This window comes from Jatropha curcas, chromosome 10 (genome assembly GCF_041381405.1).
Source record: "Jatropha curcas cultivar XTBG-Jc1 chromosome 10, XTBG_Jcur_1.0, whole genome shotgun sequence".
In the NCBI taxonomy this organism is placed as follows: domain Eukaryota; kingdom Viridiplantae; phylum Streptophyta; class Magnoliopsida; order Malpighiales; family Euphorbiaceae; genus Jatropha; species Jatropha curcas.
In genome coordinates this window covers 8338078-8354457 of record NC_143160.1, presented here as the reverse complement: position 1 = coordinate 8354457, position 16380 = coordinate 8338078, and the positions used below count along the sequence as shown (strand labels likewise).

General features: G+C 34.1%; 1 protein-coding gene across 1 annotated transcript; it reads right to left on the bottom strand.

Moving 5' to 3' along the window:
- Positions 1-856: 856 nt before the first annotated feature.
- LOC105641990 (mediator of RNA polymerase II transcription subunit 25) lies at positions 857-15102 on the bottom strand. Its single transcript, XM_089715762.1, has 15 exons — positions 14773-15102; positions 13912-13942; positions 11839-11902; positions 11042-11172; positions 9254-9463; positions 9060-9125; positions 8442-8652; positions 8198-8265; positions 7247-8092; positions 6385-6438; positions 6206-6234; positions 4603-4671; positions 4404-4488; positions 1809-1895; positions 857-1637 (listed from the first exon to the last, which is right to left on the bottom strand). Exons 1-15 carry the CDS (start codon positions 14868-14870, stop codon positions 1158-1160), a joined length of 2529 nt encoding a protein of 842 aa, XP_089571888.1. The 5' UTR covers positions 14871-15102; the 3' UTR covers positions 857-1157.
- Positions 15103-16380: the final 1278 nt, after the last annotated feature.

Below are 16380 nucleotides of genomic sequence, written 5' to 3'. Positions count from 1 at the left end.
CTTAGTTGCGTAAGAATCATATTTTAACATTAGTTATTATCACTTAAGCATGATTAGTTATGGGATTAAAAGTTTAAAACTGTAACCTGGTGGGCATTCATAGGAATCACGTGTAAATAGGGTCCACCTTTGTACTCCAACCTAGAAACTCCCATTTTTTTTTTTTTCTTGCAGCAGCCTTAATTATGATGTCATGATGATGATTGTCTTTTACAGGAGCTTTGGAGTCACTATCCCAACAAATTCTTGCCACTTAGAATCGTAGCCGATAGACTAGAGGTGTTACTTTGTTGGAGTAGAATGAAAATGATTTTTTATCTTCCAAACCTCTAAATGCAAATGCTTTTAGAAAACCATAAAGGATAAGAGTTCTCGATATCTGCTTCGGCCCTGTTCTGCAATTTAATTGTTATAATTGCTATCTAACTGATGTAAATATTAGCTATTAATGATTAGTTGTTTACATTGCGATTAAGAATAAAAGTGTTCCGTAAAAATACTGTTTAATATAAAACGACAAAAAATAACATAAACATATATTATAACAGCGAAGAACAAGGCAAAGACAAATGATAGGCATAAACATCTACCATACAAAATTTATAAAACACTACACTTTAGGAGGATAATGTTTCATAAACACTGCCTCAAACTTTAAACGTTATAATAAATTTTATACTGCTGAATGTCATAATTAATTAAATCATCCAGACAAAATGTGAAACGTTGTTGCCGAACATGACCTTCACGAGGAAAAAAACTTTAATTTAAGAAAAATCCTATCTCTCGTCGGCTACAATTCGAGTGAAGAATGTAATCATGTTTATCAACTATACATGATGCATAAGAGAGCAACTCCAAATTAAGTTGTAGGTTTCAATAGTATTAGCAGCAAAATGTAAACCACATAACCAAATAATAGGCTCTGAATGACCATGTTCACAAGGCATGTACTGATATATGGTCAAAGGGCTGGCTTAATTCAATAAGATACATATTTTTACATGTAAGCATATTTTAAGCTGCGGATAAAGCTACTAGTCCAAGAGGCCAAAAGGCGATATAATTGCTAATCTAGAATTTCTTTTTTCATCATTGCTATTTGTTTTTTTATTACAGTTGATGCATTCTGGTTCCACTCTAATTTATTGTTCTTACTAACCCATAAAGCCACCTCCGGGCAAGTTTGTCGGACCTTGTGATGAAACATGTCCCTGAGAAACTAACTGTGACCGACCTGGACCTTGAACATAAGCTTGAGCCATCCCTGTCCCGACCATTTGTTGTTGCTGCGGAAGTTGTTGTTGCTGCTGCTGCTGTAGTGGTGGAAGCTGCTGCTGTTGCTGCTGCTGAAGTTGCTGCTGTTGTTGAAGCTGAGAGAGTTGTTGCTGTTGCTGCAACTGACTGGGATGCTGCTGCTGATGTTGCATTTGTGGAAGCTGCTGCTGCTGCTGCAGCTGCGGAAGTTGCTGCTGCTGTTGAAGCTGCGGGTGCTGTTGTTGTTGTAGCTGTTGATGCTGCTGCGATTGCATCTGCTGGTGATGCTGTTGTTGCATTTGTTGCTGTTGCTGCTGTTGTTGCATTTGTTGCTGTTGCTGCTGCTGACTGGGTATTTGAGGCTTAAACACAACCATATCCTGCATTTATGCAAACATTCAGGTTAATTAAAATGGCTGATTCACTGACTGGATGTTTTAAAGGCTCAAAAACTTGCTTATAATAAAGATGAAACGCATTGAAAAAGGTAAAACTGAGACAAAAATAAATTCCTACAGTGCATAAATTGAGCAAAGTGAAGAAAATTTTACCCCAGGAAAAAGCATCCCTATCAAGCGGCAAGCTTTGTCCGAAACAGAAAGCAGCAACGTCTGTGATGGCAACTGGATGACTGCACACTAGGGAAATTACAAATGATGTTCAAAGTCAGATAAGTCCACCCAATAATATATATAAGTTTAGGATTTTGCAATCAATAGGAAATACTCTTGAAATAACTAAAACTAGAAACAAAAGAAATTCATGAAACCGCTAGTAGAACTTATTTGAAACTTCACACAAAATTATCAAAGCCAATTATGGCTGCTTCCACAGCGAGTAAAACTTAAGTTGTAACACTGTAGGGACAATAGCAGAAGTTTAATGGTTAACCGTCTGATAGTCAAACTTTGGCTAAAACTGCAGAAACAACTAATTTTGATCACCATTTCCGTACTTAGTTGCATGATTATCAAAATCAATAAGACACCCAGAGGGAATTGCCTGCACCTCATAATGGAACTTGTGGCTACAAATAGTTATTCTCAGAGGTTTTGACCAAAATTGCAATTGTGATGATTAACCTAAATTATTTCAATAGTAAATTAACTGCGGAACTAATAGCATATTACAAGAACAAATTAGATCTTCTAATACAACTCTGTTGACTAGATAAGCATATTTACACCAGAGTGATAAAGGAACAGGATGTCTCTACCAGTGTTACCTGATTTGTGGTTCACCATGGTAAATGGTACAGGGTATGGCACTTAGTAAATTCGTTATATGGAGGGATAAACTTACTACACTATATGGGGCCGCAGTATGGTACAAGACTTAGTTGATTTTGCATTGCATTATATGCATGAGAAATAATATAATTCAAAGCAGATATTTTATTAGGTTTAAACTAACTCAAAATATATATGTAGATTCAAATAAAAAAATAAAAAGAAATAATAACTCTAATTATATGGTCTAAATTTTCATAAAAGATTTAAACCCAGTTCACAATCCATAATTCCAAATTAAAAGCCTACAAAATAAAAGCAAGTCCAAGAAAAACATAGAAATTTAAATTGTACAATTCTAACAATTAATTAATCCACTATTTTCAGGTTTTTAAATTTTAATATATTAAGGTATTTTACTATTTAGTAAATTTAAAATCCTATTAATAGGCTGACCGCTAATAGCTAGAAGACCCCAAGTATCCTATTTGATTAAAACAACTTATTTGTCTCGTTTTGTTTACTTCTTCTCCTTCCCAATGCTGCCGTTCTTCTCCCTTTTCTGTGTTTTATTTGATTTGCAGCTTCTTTCTCCTTTATATAACCGATTGATTGGATTCGTTAACCTTGGTGTTTGGAAATGCGTATGTATTGCATTTGGTTACGACATTTGGGAAACATAGAACAAAGGTGTACCCCATGTTTTAGGTAACACGGGTCTTCAAACCCCAAAAAGACTTGGTTTGTTCCAAGCATTCTCGCTCAAGTAGAATTTAAAAATCTAATCTGGTTAGAATACCTAGTAAAAATAAGAACAAAATTGTGCAACTATCAGTGGGAGACATCAGACCATGCCTTTGCATAACTACTACTCTTGATCATCCCTAGACATGCACATTGGCTAGCTCAAACTTGGACCCAGGTTTACATAAATCACAGCCAAGCCCTCCAAATAGCCAAGCATAGCTGGGTTAGGCTTGGGCTCCATCTTATTATATACTATAATTTGTTTATTTTGGTATTAAATTGTGCAATTTTTATTTTTATTTTTTAAAAAGATATTTATATAAAAAAGCATTATATATATATTCGACTCCAGGCAAGGTCTAGTTGTCGGAAGTTCATGATACAAAGTCCATACCCAAAGAACAAAATGGTAGGCTTTGAGCAGATTGGCAATTGGAAAAAATTCTTGTCCAAGCCTCATTATTTTGTTAGTCACAGCAGACAAGTTCCTAGAACCATGACCAGCACTCTTCATCTCCACATAAGAAAATATAAGCCAAAGTACTTATGTGAGTGCTTTCAAAGAGAAATAACAAAGAGGAGAAAAAGAAGGCGGACGAAAGCAGTACAGCTCATTGGAACAGTTGCCTGGGACATGAAATTAAAAAATTTGGATCCCTTCATTGACTGAATATGTGAAATCTAGCAAAGCCTATTCCTCAATGCGATGCTCCACCAATCTACTTATGTTTAACACTTATGATGCACGAAAACTCCTGGCCATGGGTGTTTCTGTATTTTGGAAACATTTTGCATGTCCGTTTCCCGGTATAAAATATTGTTTCCATGTGAAAATTATATTTTAAATGTTGTTTCCCAATATCGTTTTCACATTTCTTCATTTCCGTTTCTGTGCAACATATGTAACACTAATATCACACAAAAAGTACTTATTGTTTGTGATGCTATCCTTCACTAAACTATAAGTGACTTTTGAAGAATTGTAAGAATGTTATATTTGCAAATCCATTCATAAAAATCAAATAGTTAATGATGACCATAGAATGCAAAATTGAATGATGGCATGAAACAATATTTTTTTTGAAAAAATGCAAATATCAGATTCAAAGAAATTAATTACTGCTTAGCTCCAGGAGAGTAACAAGCAATCTAAGCATTTGGGCAACTTACAAGCTTCTTTTCTTGCAGTTGGCCAAGAAATCCATGCTGATTCATTGCCCGAAATACTAGAAAATCTGCCTTCCCAACATACTGCCTATATCAAAATAAAAGAAAATTGGGAAGGATCAGAAATATGACAAATAATAGACATGCCACTGAATAAATAATGCAAGATAGACAAGAATAAATTTTTCCAAACAGTGCTTACTTGTTATTCATGTGGTCCTGAGAAATGAGCCGAACTATCTGCATTGTTGGTGGCCAGTTTGCTGCAAGCCTGACAAGGGCACGAGAGAACTCATCAACCGTTTGATTTATTCTCGATGCACAGAAATAGTTTGCCTTTTGCATTCACTTGCCACAAAGAACCAAAACAGTTTAACCAGAATCCACGTCAAGGGGGACACAAACATAATATAGAAAGAACCTGGCAACTCTTTTTCATTATGGCACTTGGAAAGATGAGTGCATGGTGTACAAGGATACATGATACACTTTATTCAGGTCACCGTGTCTAACCATTACAACAATAATAATCAAGGTGATTTTCACCATGTGATCCTAATGTATCTCCCATCTTCTTCACACCGTAGATTTGTGCATCTAGCAATCCATATTGGATACAGACTATGTTAATTATCTCTTGTAGAAGTCATCCTCAATGGCTGGGTTTCCACCTCCCCACAACTGCAATATATTTCCACATACGCATCTTAGCACATTCAATTTCGCCATGCTTATTCCATGGACATGTTTCTTTACAACCCAACATTCATCGTGATACAACATAACTAGTCCAATCAGAGTCTTATAGAACTTCCCTTTTCAACTTCAAGGTGAATTTAGTATCATGAAAAATACCCATTGTAGAATTGACAAATTATTAGGGGGTCCATTAAGCAATGGAATGAAAGATGGTATAAGAATGACATACCAGCAATATACCATCCCAACTTAAGCTACAGAAAATGGATTACGAGAACTCCAATATTTCTGAACCAGAGAAAATAGTACATCCATTAGGTTCCTAGCTATCTGCATAGTTCTACATAATTGACAATAAACAACTGGGAATCATTAATAAGACTATAAAGTTTATACAAATAACTATTGGTAAACAGAAGGTTAATCTAAAAAAGAATTTGATTTTATTTTGTTTACCACATAATTTCATTCTAGCAATATTAATAGATAGAACCTGATCTATTACATTTTAAAAGTCTACATTACAGATGAACCTTGGATTCAGGGTATTTTCAAACCTAAAGCCAGCGAAGGTGCACTCACGCAAACATGATTGCTTGAGACAACACATTCATAAAACCTACATCACCAAGACTCTTCTTTTAATCTTGAATTACTAGTGTCTGAAACTTGCATATGGAAAAGGGAAAGGATGCTGGACACTTCTGAGTCCTAAATGTTACAAAATATTCCCCAAACAGAGTCTGATGCTTGGACAGCTAACCATATTCAGCACCTTGCCTAATGGTCCAAGAAATATAACATAAAACCCATATTCAACATCAAATAATTTCTCTACTAATTTCTTAATCTTACAGCTGCTTCAAGTATAGTTCTTTTCACAGTGATAAGACAAATAAGTAGTTCCTAACTCACAGGGGAGCAAATAAGACAAAACAGAATAAACAACTTTAATATACGTGTTTTTGTAGTCAATGAAAGATAACTTGCACATATTGATCTCAATTATTAACATTGAAAAATCTGAGCTGTAACAGAATCTTAAGAACAAAATTTCTACAAAGGTTATTTTCTATAGATGTTATTCTATAATCCTAAAAACTTACGATTCAGAAGCTGAAGCATTCCTATAACCCTGCAACAAAGAAATAAGGAGTAAGGTTCATGCATGGAGAAAAAAAGAATGCTGAAGTACATTAATTTTGAGAAGTAGACATGAAGCAGTATGCAATAAGTATAATCATGATGGCATATTTGCATGAATGTTTTCAGGAGTTTAACATACTTCCAATCTGGTGATAAAGACAGGTTGCCCTTGACGTTGTCCAGACAAATTTCCCTGCAGTCATTTTCAATGATCAAAAAGAATTATTTCACAATTACAACGGGTGCAGTAATGAAGAGGTTATTAGTTTTAAACTCTTGACCAACAACTGATGAAAACTTTTAAACAGGAAGTTACAATCGATAATTCCAATGACATCTCATGTAAAAAGGCTATTGACTATTAATCAATAGAAGACAAATCTACCAGATAGTGGATAGACATTCTCAAATTGGCCCACTGCATTTTAGGTCCTTACCTTTTCCTAGCCAAGGGGAATTGTTGAGGCACTACTATCAAGGAAACAGATATTCTGATTAGTTTCCTACTTGGCAAAAATTAATGAGTAATATAACCCATAACAAACTACCAAGTGCATCTGCAATTAATTGGAGCACACTGGGGAAGGGAAAAGCTAAGGTTGTGTAAGCATGGTCTTAACTCGATGAAGTTATTTTAAGCAGTGCCCTGGCAAACATTTTTCTACTAGCTTTAGGGTATCATGTTCAAGGGAATTATGCTCATCTTAAACGACACAATTTGTTCTTTTTGGCTGATATGGGACAAAGGAGGATTGAGGATTCTAAGTTTTTCTCTCCTTATATGGAAAATATATAATTCCTTAGCCATTTTATTAGGTGGTTTGGCGCATGCACACAATTATATTGAACTTTTAGCTTGCATATTCTTGAAATCCCTCTATATTTCAAGAAGTTATTTCTTTCTAGCAGTAAGGACTTTTGACTTTGAGGATAGAAAGTTAAAACATTGCAATCTGAAGTTCGCAAATCTATCTTAAATCTTTAACAAAACTCTGACTTACTTCCCAGACTTTGACATATTTGGATTGTGCTGATTGCAAAGCACTCGTTGTTTGCTGTGACAATGGCATATTAGCTGCTGAGTTGTTGTTCACACCAAGCGATTGCATTCCTGTTTGTGCTTGTTGCGGCATTCCGGGAGTTGGAATCATAGTGCTGGTTCCAGAGGAGACACCAGATGGACCAAGACCATTCATCACGTTCTGGTTCATGCCAATTACACTTTGTACCATTTGTCCTCCTGAGAGATTTCCTTGACTCATGCCTGACACAGATTGACCCATGCTAACACCTCCTTGAAGGTTAGCCATTGGCTGTGAAATCCCCAGATTTGAATTTCCAGATATGTTAGAAGTTGAAGAAGCAAATGAACCAAGACCAGAGTTTGGTGCAATTTGCGAAGTTCCTGTAAGAGTGCCTGATCCTGTCATTGAAGTAATACCAGGCTGTCCTGATGAGAAGACAGTTTGAGCAGCAGGCACAGAAGTTGCCATTCCACTGGATATCATATTAGACATGTGCATGGCCACAGGAGTTTGATTCATTGATGGGAGAGCAATCGAAGATCCTCCAGTTAAGGCAGCAGAGTTCATCACTTGGCGTGCTTGAGAGAGATTATTCAGTATGCTAACATTTGCCGCACCAGGAGGCACAGGACGTACAGACTGCGGCATCCCACTGACTGTAGGTTTCAGTTCTGGCACATTTTCACCATTCGTCATCATTTCTTGACTAGTCGTAGGCGGTGAAGAAGTCTGCAGACTTGGAACTGCTTGAGTAGCAGGGCGTGCAGATGGAATATGTGAAAAAACAGGTCCAGGTGCCATAGAAGTTACAGTAGTTGGTTCCTGGACATAAGATTATGAAATTATAACCAAGTCATAATCCATAATAGCAATAAAATTATAAAAGCAACCATTTTTCTCTTAGGACAAGAAAATTAAAAAACTTACAATTTTTACAGTTGCAGTGGGGACATTTCCAACAGAAATTGGTGGTCGGTTCATGATAGATCCATTCACTAAAATTTAAAATGAAAGTATTCAACAAGGCAGAAAATCAAAGCACGTATATAATGTTGGGAGTTATCTCATGAACCTACAACTAGCAATCAAATGTGTTTCATAGGATAGAAGAAATCATGCAGAAAGTCAATCACACTCATAATCAAGAAGAAATTACAACTGCATAAACAACCTGATGATATTGAGGGTGGAGGTGGCCCTGCAACAGAAGGAACTGAAGAAACATCCATTTTCACAGGACTCTGATTAGCAGAAAGATTTGAAACTCCAGGACGAGTTAAAGCAGTACGAGCCTCCATGAAGTTCTCAGAGATTAGAACAAGAAAATGAGGATTTTTAACATTGTCAACTGTCGGATCTGCTACTCTGGTATTGCGCTTTCCCTGCATTAACAAAGTAATGCATGATTAGAATGTCTAGTCACCAATGAGAATAATGCTTGTAAAATTTCATAAATAAGAAGTGAATATAATAGCATCATTATTTGCAATGCTAGGGCACTGTTTGTCCCCTCCTCTCTTTTCTCCTTTTAACGAGCCCCATTGTTCAAAGACAGATAAACAATTTAGTTGTTGCTTTCATCTGTATGAGCATCTGTTATCACAGTGCCCCAAAATTATAAAACCTGAATCCTCAAATTTGCAGTCACATTAAATGTTAATCGAGCCAGAAGATATGGATGAACAAAGATAAGTCCAATTGAGATGTTGACAACAGTACAAAAGCTTTGATGTATATTGCAGAGTAAAGATTAACTAAAGAGAAAGATCAAGTAAAATTAGATTCTTACTGCATTGTAGATTGCTCTGAGTTTCAGAAGCTGTTTTGGACAAATGACAGATAGAGAAACAGAGCACTGCAATGCAAACTTGGGGTTAGCGACCAAATAACAAGCAACATTCAAGAAAGAGAACAAGGAAGATGTCAGTAGTAGTAGATCAGCAAGGATTACAATATAAATAAATAAATAAAAAAGAAGAAAACCTGGGGAAATGATTTAGCAACTGTCTCAGCATCAGATAGACGACTTTCTGTTTGCAGATCAATATTTTCACTCTGCTCCAAATTTTGTATTTGCGGTCGGTAGACTGGTGTTGGCAACGAATGAGGGTTACTTGCAGCAACAAGAACACAATGCCTTTGTGCATCTGTATTCTGTTGAGCTTGGCTTGCATTTGGAGCAAAAGGGAACATCTGAAGGAATCAAAAAATAAAACTGAGAATATCCTCTGCACTTAAATAATCAAGTTATTATATCTAACTCATCGCCTGTAGGTAAATCCTTTGCACCAAGCCCAAAGCAACTTTACAGTCAATAAGTAAAAGCAGCAAGTGCAAAAACCAAATAACTTTAGAGCTCTTTCCTGAACCATGTATCAATTACATTTCATGCAAGAGGCAAGAAAATGACAACCAAGGAGCTCACAAGTTGTTCAAAATATCTTCTCAAATTAATAGATACATCATGTGCGATGCTTCGTGTAGTGGGTCACCCCTTTTTTTAGTAGATATACTGTGATAGATTTTTGTTATATTTGGCTGAAATCCAATAAATTTGTCATACAGACAGAATATAGAAACCTTCAGCAAAAGAATCCTCAATAAAGTTAACAACTGTTCAAATAAAGTTATAAACTTATATAAGTGTCAAGGGAAAACAATAAAGTCTGACACATTAATTAAGAGTGATTCCACTGCTAATCTAGCAGGCAACTTGCAACATCCTCCTTGCAATGTCCAAAACAATGTTTTTTCAAGCTTAAGAAGTGGAACAGAAAAATTGTACTGGAGGCTAATTGCCATTCTATATCACAGAAGAAGATAAAACTATATATTGAACCCAAAAGACAAAGAAGAAGATGTATTGTACGATTGTACTGCCTAAAAAAGAGGAAAGAAAGATGTTCTACACAACACTGCCACTCAAGAAGAAGAAGTCTTTAGAACTAAAGGAACTAAGATTTTTACCTTTTCAACAATTATCTAAGACAATCAAGGTAAAACAGGACCACAGTACAAGTGGGCATCAAAGTTTGAAAATGAGGAAAAGCTGCAAAGTGATGGTTTCAAGGCATATCCCCAACAAATATGTATATCTTGAATAATCTTTTTCTTGTATTCCTAAGAAAACAGAGGTAAATTTTGAAGAATAATCAGTGAAGAAAATTTATGTACAATGACAACGGTAGTAAGAGAAGAGATAGGTAAGAGGAGAGATAAGGTTCAATATGAAAGTTCTACATGGAACAAGTCTAAAACGGGGACTTAAATAATGTAATGGCAGTTTTAAGGGATTTTGGCATGGCATTACATTTCAGGCTGGTTAGATATGGTAAATTTATTGCAATAGTGGGATCAGTTAATACACTAGCACAAGCTGATATAGGTAATTGTCCAGGTCTGGTATAGATGAACAAATGCACGAAAGGAAAATTGAGGACATAACAGGAGTGAAGAAGACGAAGGTTAAATTTCAGGTTGATTTGTGGAAAAATGCTTAAGGAATTAATGGCATTAGACCTTTCTATAGATGCACTTATATACCAAGTGGAAAGAAATTAAACAATTGACATACTCTAGATTGAGATCATAGTTAGTTTAGTAGTAGACTTGACCTTTCAACCTTTAAAGCAAGAGAAAATCAAGCAAAGAAATTGCAAAAGCTTACTGCAATTATCATAGGAAGATAGTTTTTTTTTTTTTTTTTTTTTTTTTTTTTTGAAATAAAAGAGGTAAGAACTTAAAATTGAAAATTTAGAATACAAACACTACCATTAATGCTTCAGAAAGCCCTTCTGCAATTGCAGCATCATTGAAGCCACCACCAGCAAAAGGAATACAAGATAACCATTGTAGAAAGATATCAATGTCCCTTGTCCAGCCACTTCGTTGCACTAGGCAAGCTAGATAAAGAATGATGACAATGAGAATGGTATCTTTGTTAGTTAACCAAGTGTGGTATTGGTATTATAGAGAAGCATCAAGATTAAATTTCACACTAATCTGGAACATAAAGGTAAAATCACAGGTATCCAGCATATTGCAAGCCCAGCGCAATCCAAGTTTACAGTATTGTTAAAATAAGTTCAGGTATCTGTAGATTTTACTTTTGCTATCTAACTTTTCAAAAAACAGATTAAGAGTGTTCAAAATTGTAGTGATTATGTGGAGCATGTATGGGAAAAAATTAAACTAGGAACCAAGCAAGGACAGAACTTAAAGGAAGATGGATTTTACAAACATTAAGCATATGTTGTTATTCAGACATTAAGTTGTTAGAATTCTGATTTCAACTAAAAATCCAAAATCACAAAAAAGAAACCAGTTTCACAAAATCTTTTTAGTACTAAAATTCTAAATGAAGGAAAGGAAATCTTAGTTCAGCAAGCTCTACATAACCTTGAGAGGCCAAACAAATAATTTAAGTGAAGATTGAAAAGGAATGCCAGCAGACATGCATCTTCATATTTTATTCCTCAAAAAATAGTCGTTGATAACAAAAGCAATACAATCATCAACTGATCAATAAATTTGATATGGTGAATGAGAAGATCAAGCAAAAGACGTACCAGAATAAGATCCATGAGCATAAAATGTGACGAGTGAGAGCTCAACAGTAGAAGTTGCAGGCTTCTGTGTTTCATAAAAAGAAAATTATATACACAGACACAAACTATTAAACACATAGGAGCCAATAATAAGCAAGGTAAATGATACAAATTTTGAAAGAAGTTACATAAAAAAAGATGGTTATAAAGTCTCTAATTGACATAAAAGACCATAAAAACATCAACTGTAACAGAAGCTCAAAGGAACTGTTCCATCTAAGTAATTGCACACATCTCGTGATTAACATAAAAAAAACTCTCAAAGTAAATGTTATTTCAATCAAACATGCCTACTGAGAAAGACCAAAGGTTCAAACCAAGTCTTGCTTAAACTAGGAGGATGAAAAACTAGGAAAAGCCAACAAGTTCCCATCTATAATGCTAATTATTTAAGACTCACTGTAAGCCATGAGAAAGCTGGTTCTTATAAAATCTAATGGAAAAGAAATTACTAAATTAGAAAGAATTGCACGAGCTCAAGATTTATATTGCAAACACAACAAGAAAAATGTGCACAGGAATTTGAACAGGCAAAATATAAGCACCAAACTTTAAAATGCAACAAAAGCATCATAAAATATTTGCATTACCACATCATATTATGTAACAAAAGCAGAATACTCTATTTTCAATTCTTGGTACTTCCTTGAACAAAACCATTTGCATTATTGTTAAAGGAAGGCAATGTCGCCCTTAATTTTTAAAAGTTTCCTTAACTACAACTAGAAACGTAGAAACAATGTAGTTTACCAACACACACAAGGCTCTCTCCACAAAAGGTTGTGCTCTCATTTCAAAAGTGAATTTAATAATAGAGATTTCAGTAGGGGTAAGAAAAATTTCAAACCGAACTGACACTATTCAGTTTACTCGCAAAGAAAATCGGTTGTCATTTTAAATGGTTTGAACCAGAACTTCCTTTGGTTCTGGCTCAGTTTTGCAAAAATAATTGGTCAAGCTTAAAATCGAATCGACCCAAAAATACGTTAAAAACCGACTGAACCGACCAAGCCAAGCCGATTCAGTTCAGACATAAACTCCGGATCGAGTCAGTTTCATTTGTAAAACTTTGGTTTGGCTTTTTCCGCGTCAGTTCAGTTTGAAACCAAAACAACCATTTGCTCACTCCTAGATTTAAGAACAATATACTTGCAAAAGGAGATCAGCTTACTTAATCATAGGTACATTAGTTACAACATGAACATCATAGGCAAGTATCATTACAGAGGAGCATATAATAGGTACTTGACATGATGAACAAATTCTTGTGTGGGAAGCAACTGATGATTCAATATGCGTCAATATACAAGCTGCCACTTTAAACATACATCAAAATGCTAAGTGAATCATACTTCACTCCTAATGCTTCATCCTAAGGAATTGCATACAAATTATAATTGTAATTGTTAGTTGAATTCTTAAAGAAAATTAGAAGCAATCTATTGCCTCAAAGCCAATGATGTGAAAAACATAAAAGAAAATTCAAAAAGGAAGTAAAAAAAATTTACCCGTTTAAAGAACATAAATTCTATTCAACATGGTAAGGCCTGCTGAAATTAAAAGCTTGTACTAGTGACACAGATCACATATAACAAAGTGAAGAAAAGTGAAACAACAAGCAGGCAGAAATCATTCAAGGAGCTGGTTCCTCCATGCCTTATCCCTACACAATAGGCTTTTCGAATATAACAAGTGAGCCTAGCTCATGTAAGTTGTTCATTTAGGTTCGTTAGACCTTGTTGCTTTACCTCTCAAAGAAAGTACCTTTAGCATTGGGTCCAAAATCCATGACATAAATGTTTCTAGTACATAAGTAACTGGATATTCAGCAGATGCTACGGCAACAAAAGAAGTTTTAGGGACAAAAAGAAAGCCTGCTTTGAGATGCACAATATTATTAAATCTAATGAAGTATTCCATGGGAAGTGATTTACAATTTGCCATTCATGTCTCCTGTTTGATTCTTTATTAAATTATGATTTCAATCACAAGATTGAGATTGCAATAAATTCATCAAGTTGAAAACAAACTAACCTGCCCAGTCAAGTCACTACCAACAAAAGACCTGCACAAAGTGAGCAAGGATTATAATCTTGCGAGACCTTGGTACAAACCAAGATACAAGATTTCCCAAACACATCTCAAAAAACTTATAATCTTGCGATACAAGATCTTTTCATGTATTATAAATCCATGAATTCAGAATTTTTCAAAATTACGAAAAGAAGAGGAAACTGCATCATGCACTGCACCAATGTTATGCATTATAGATACACAATTTATCATCAATGCATTCGATCTGCTTGATGCCTATTCTAGGACACCTTCATTCCCTCCACTCTTGATCTTACCGTTTTAGAATCATAGAACTTAAATTTCAACTTACTTCTTCATATATATACTTTAAGATAGAGCAGAAGCTACATAATGGAAGCTTAAGCGGCATCAAAGATGTGGGATTTGGCTATTTGGCCAGTTTGTTTGATGCATATTTAAGCCTTTTTCCCCCCTCTCAGTGATTCTTTTCCTTTTTGGTGTTGATTGAAAATGGTAACCAAGAGGGGAGAGATTCAACAATGCACAATTCAAAATTTGACAATTTTAAATTATTTTTACTGCGCCAATAATTTAAAAAGAAATATTAATCCATTTAGTTTCAGCCTTTTAGTCATCTTAGGTAGTGGTTCAGGGATCAAATACCAGCCAAAAACGAGGCAACTAATAATTAACATATCCACAATGTTTGTTAACTACACAAGGAAACGCCAACGCTGAATTGAACAAAATTCAGTAGGTTATTTGAAAAAAACAAGCCCTAATGGCACAAAAAGTAAATAAGAAGTTTTTTTTTTTTTTTAAAACACTATAGCAAACAAGCAAGCAAACAAACAGTACCTGATGATCTTTTCAAGGTAATCAGAAAGGATGCTTTGCCAGAAGGGCCCCATGGCAGCGGAGCCTTCAACGGCAACGATCAGCTGTTTCTCCGTCATAGCGCGCTGAGAAATTTCCCCACCTGGATTTCAAATTAGAATCCACATCGACGAGGGATCTGGTTATTCATTTCCGATTCAACTTTTAGAGAAAAAGCAGGAGTTTTTGACGGAAAAGGAAAATGGTGCGTTTCATGCGCAATTCCTTGCATTGCAACTTGTAAGCTGATCCATCTGCCTCTAGGGGTGAGCAAAACCACCGACCAATTTCGGTTCGGTCAGGTGTCCAAGAGAGATTTGTTGGGTTTGAACTGAATTTGTTACTCGGTATGAGTCGATTATATAAAAATTCATCAATTAGGCTTCAAACTGAATCGAAATGATAAACATGGATAAAAAAAAAAAAAAACTAAACCAACTGGTTTAATTCAGTTGGTTCGATTCATATGTAAATTTTGGTCCGATTCATTGGAAACAAAATTTCAATTTGTTTTTTATGGCCTCCATTCGATTTGAAAAATATTATGTAAGGTATGTATTAGATGTAAAATTGTCCACTTCATTATAATATGATTCAACAGTTTTGAAACCGAAATTATATAATATATATTAAAATAAAATATATAATGTATATATTAAATATAGTAATACACACGTCTTATATGGTAAATAATATATTAATATAATATTGTAATACTATGAACTGGATATTAAATATGGTATATGAGTAAAAATATAATATATTTAAAAATTTTAATTTTATTGGTCGAAAAAAATAAAGATAATTTAATTTTGATTGGTTATATTATGCTATATAAAGTACATGTTAAATATGATATTACATGTTTAATTATTGTTTTAATAAATCTTTAATTTGTTTGGTTACAATTATTTTCTACAAGTAACTCATTATAAAAAAATAAATATGTTTTATTATTACTTATTAAGGAATATATTATAAGATTTATTATTTGCAATAAGTAAAAAACTCATTAGAAACATATGTAATTATATATAAAACATTATATTAATAAACCATGTTCTAAAAAAAGCAACCATGAAATTAACTATATACCAGTAGATTTTAGCAAAAAGTAAAATAAATACCAAATTTATAAATGATGCTTTAAAATAAAAATTAATATATTAATTATTATAATATATAAGGGGTATGTGATGAGAGAGATCTCTTCCTCGTTAACTAGAGGTTTCAAACCTGGGTATAGAGTTCTTTTGAACACTGGAGATAGGGCGCTTTACATTAGGTCTATTTGACATTTTAATTTTATGAACTGATAAAATAAAAATAATTTAATTTTGATTGGTTATATTATCCTACATAAGATACACATTAAATATGGTAAAAATATTATATGTTTAGTTATTATTTTTAATAAATCATTAATTTGATTGGTTATGATTATTTTCCACAAATAATATTCGCAAAAAATAGTTTATTATTATTTATTAGAAATATGTTATAAGATTTACCATTTGATATAAAATAGTAAACAAAACTCACTATAAATACATATAAAATATAAAAATGTGATTTAAAACACATTATGTG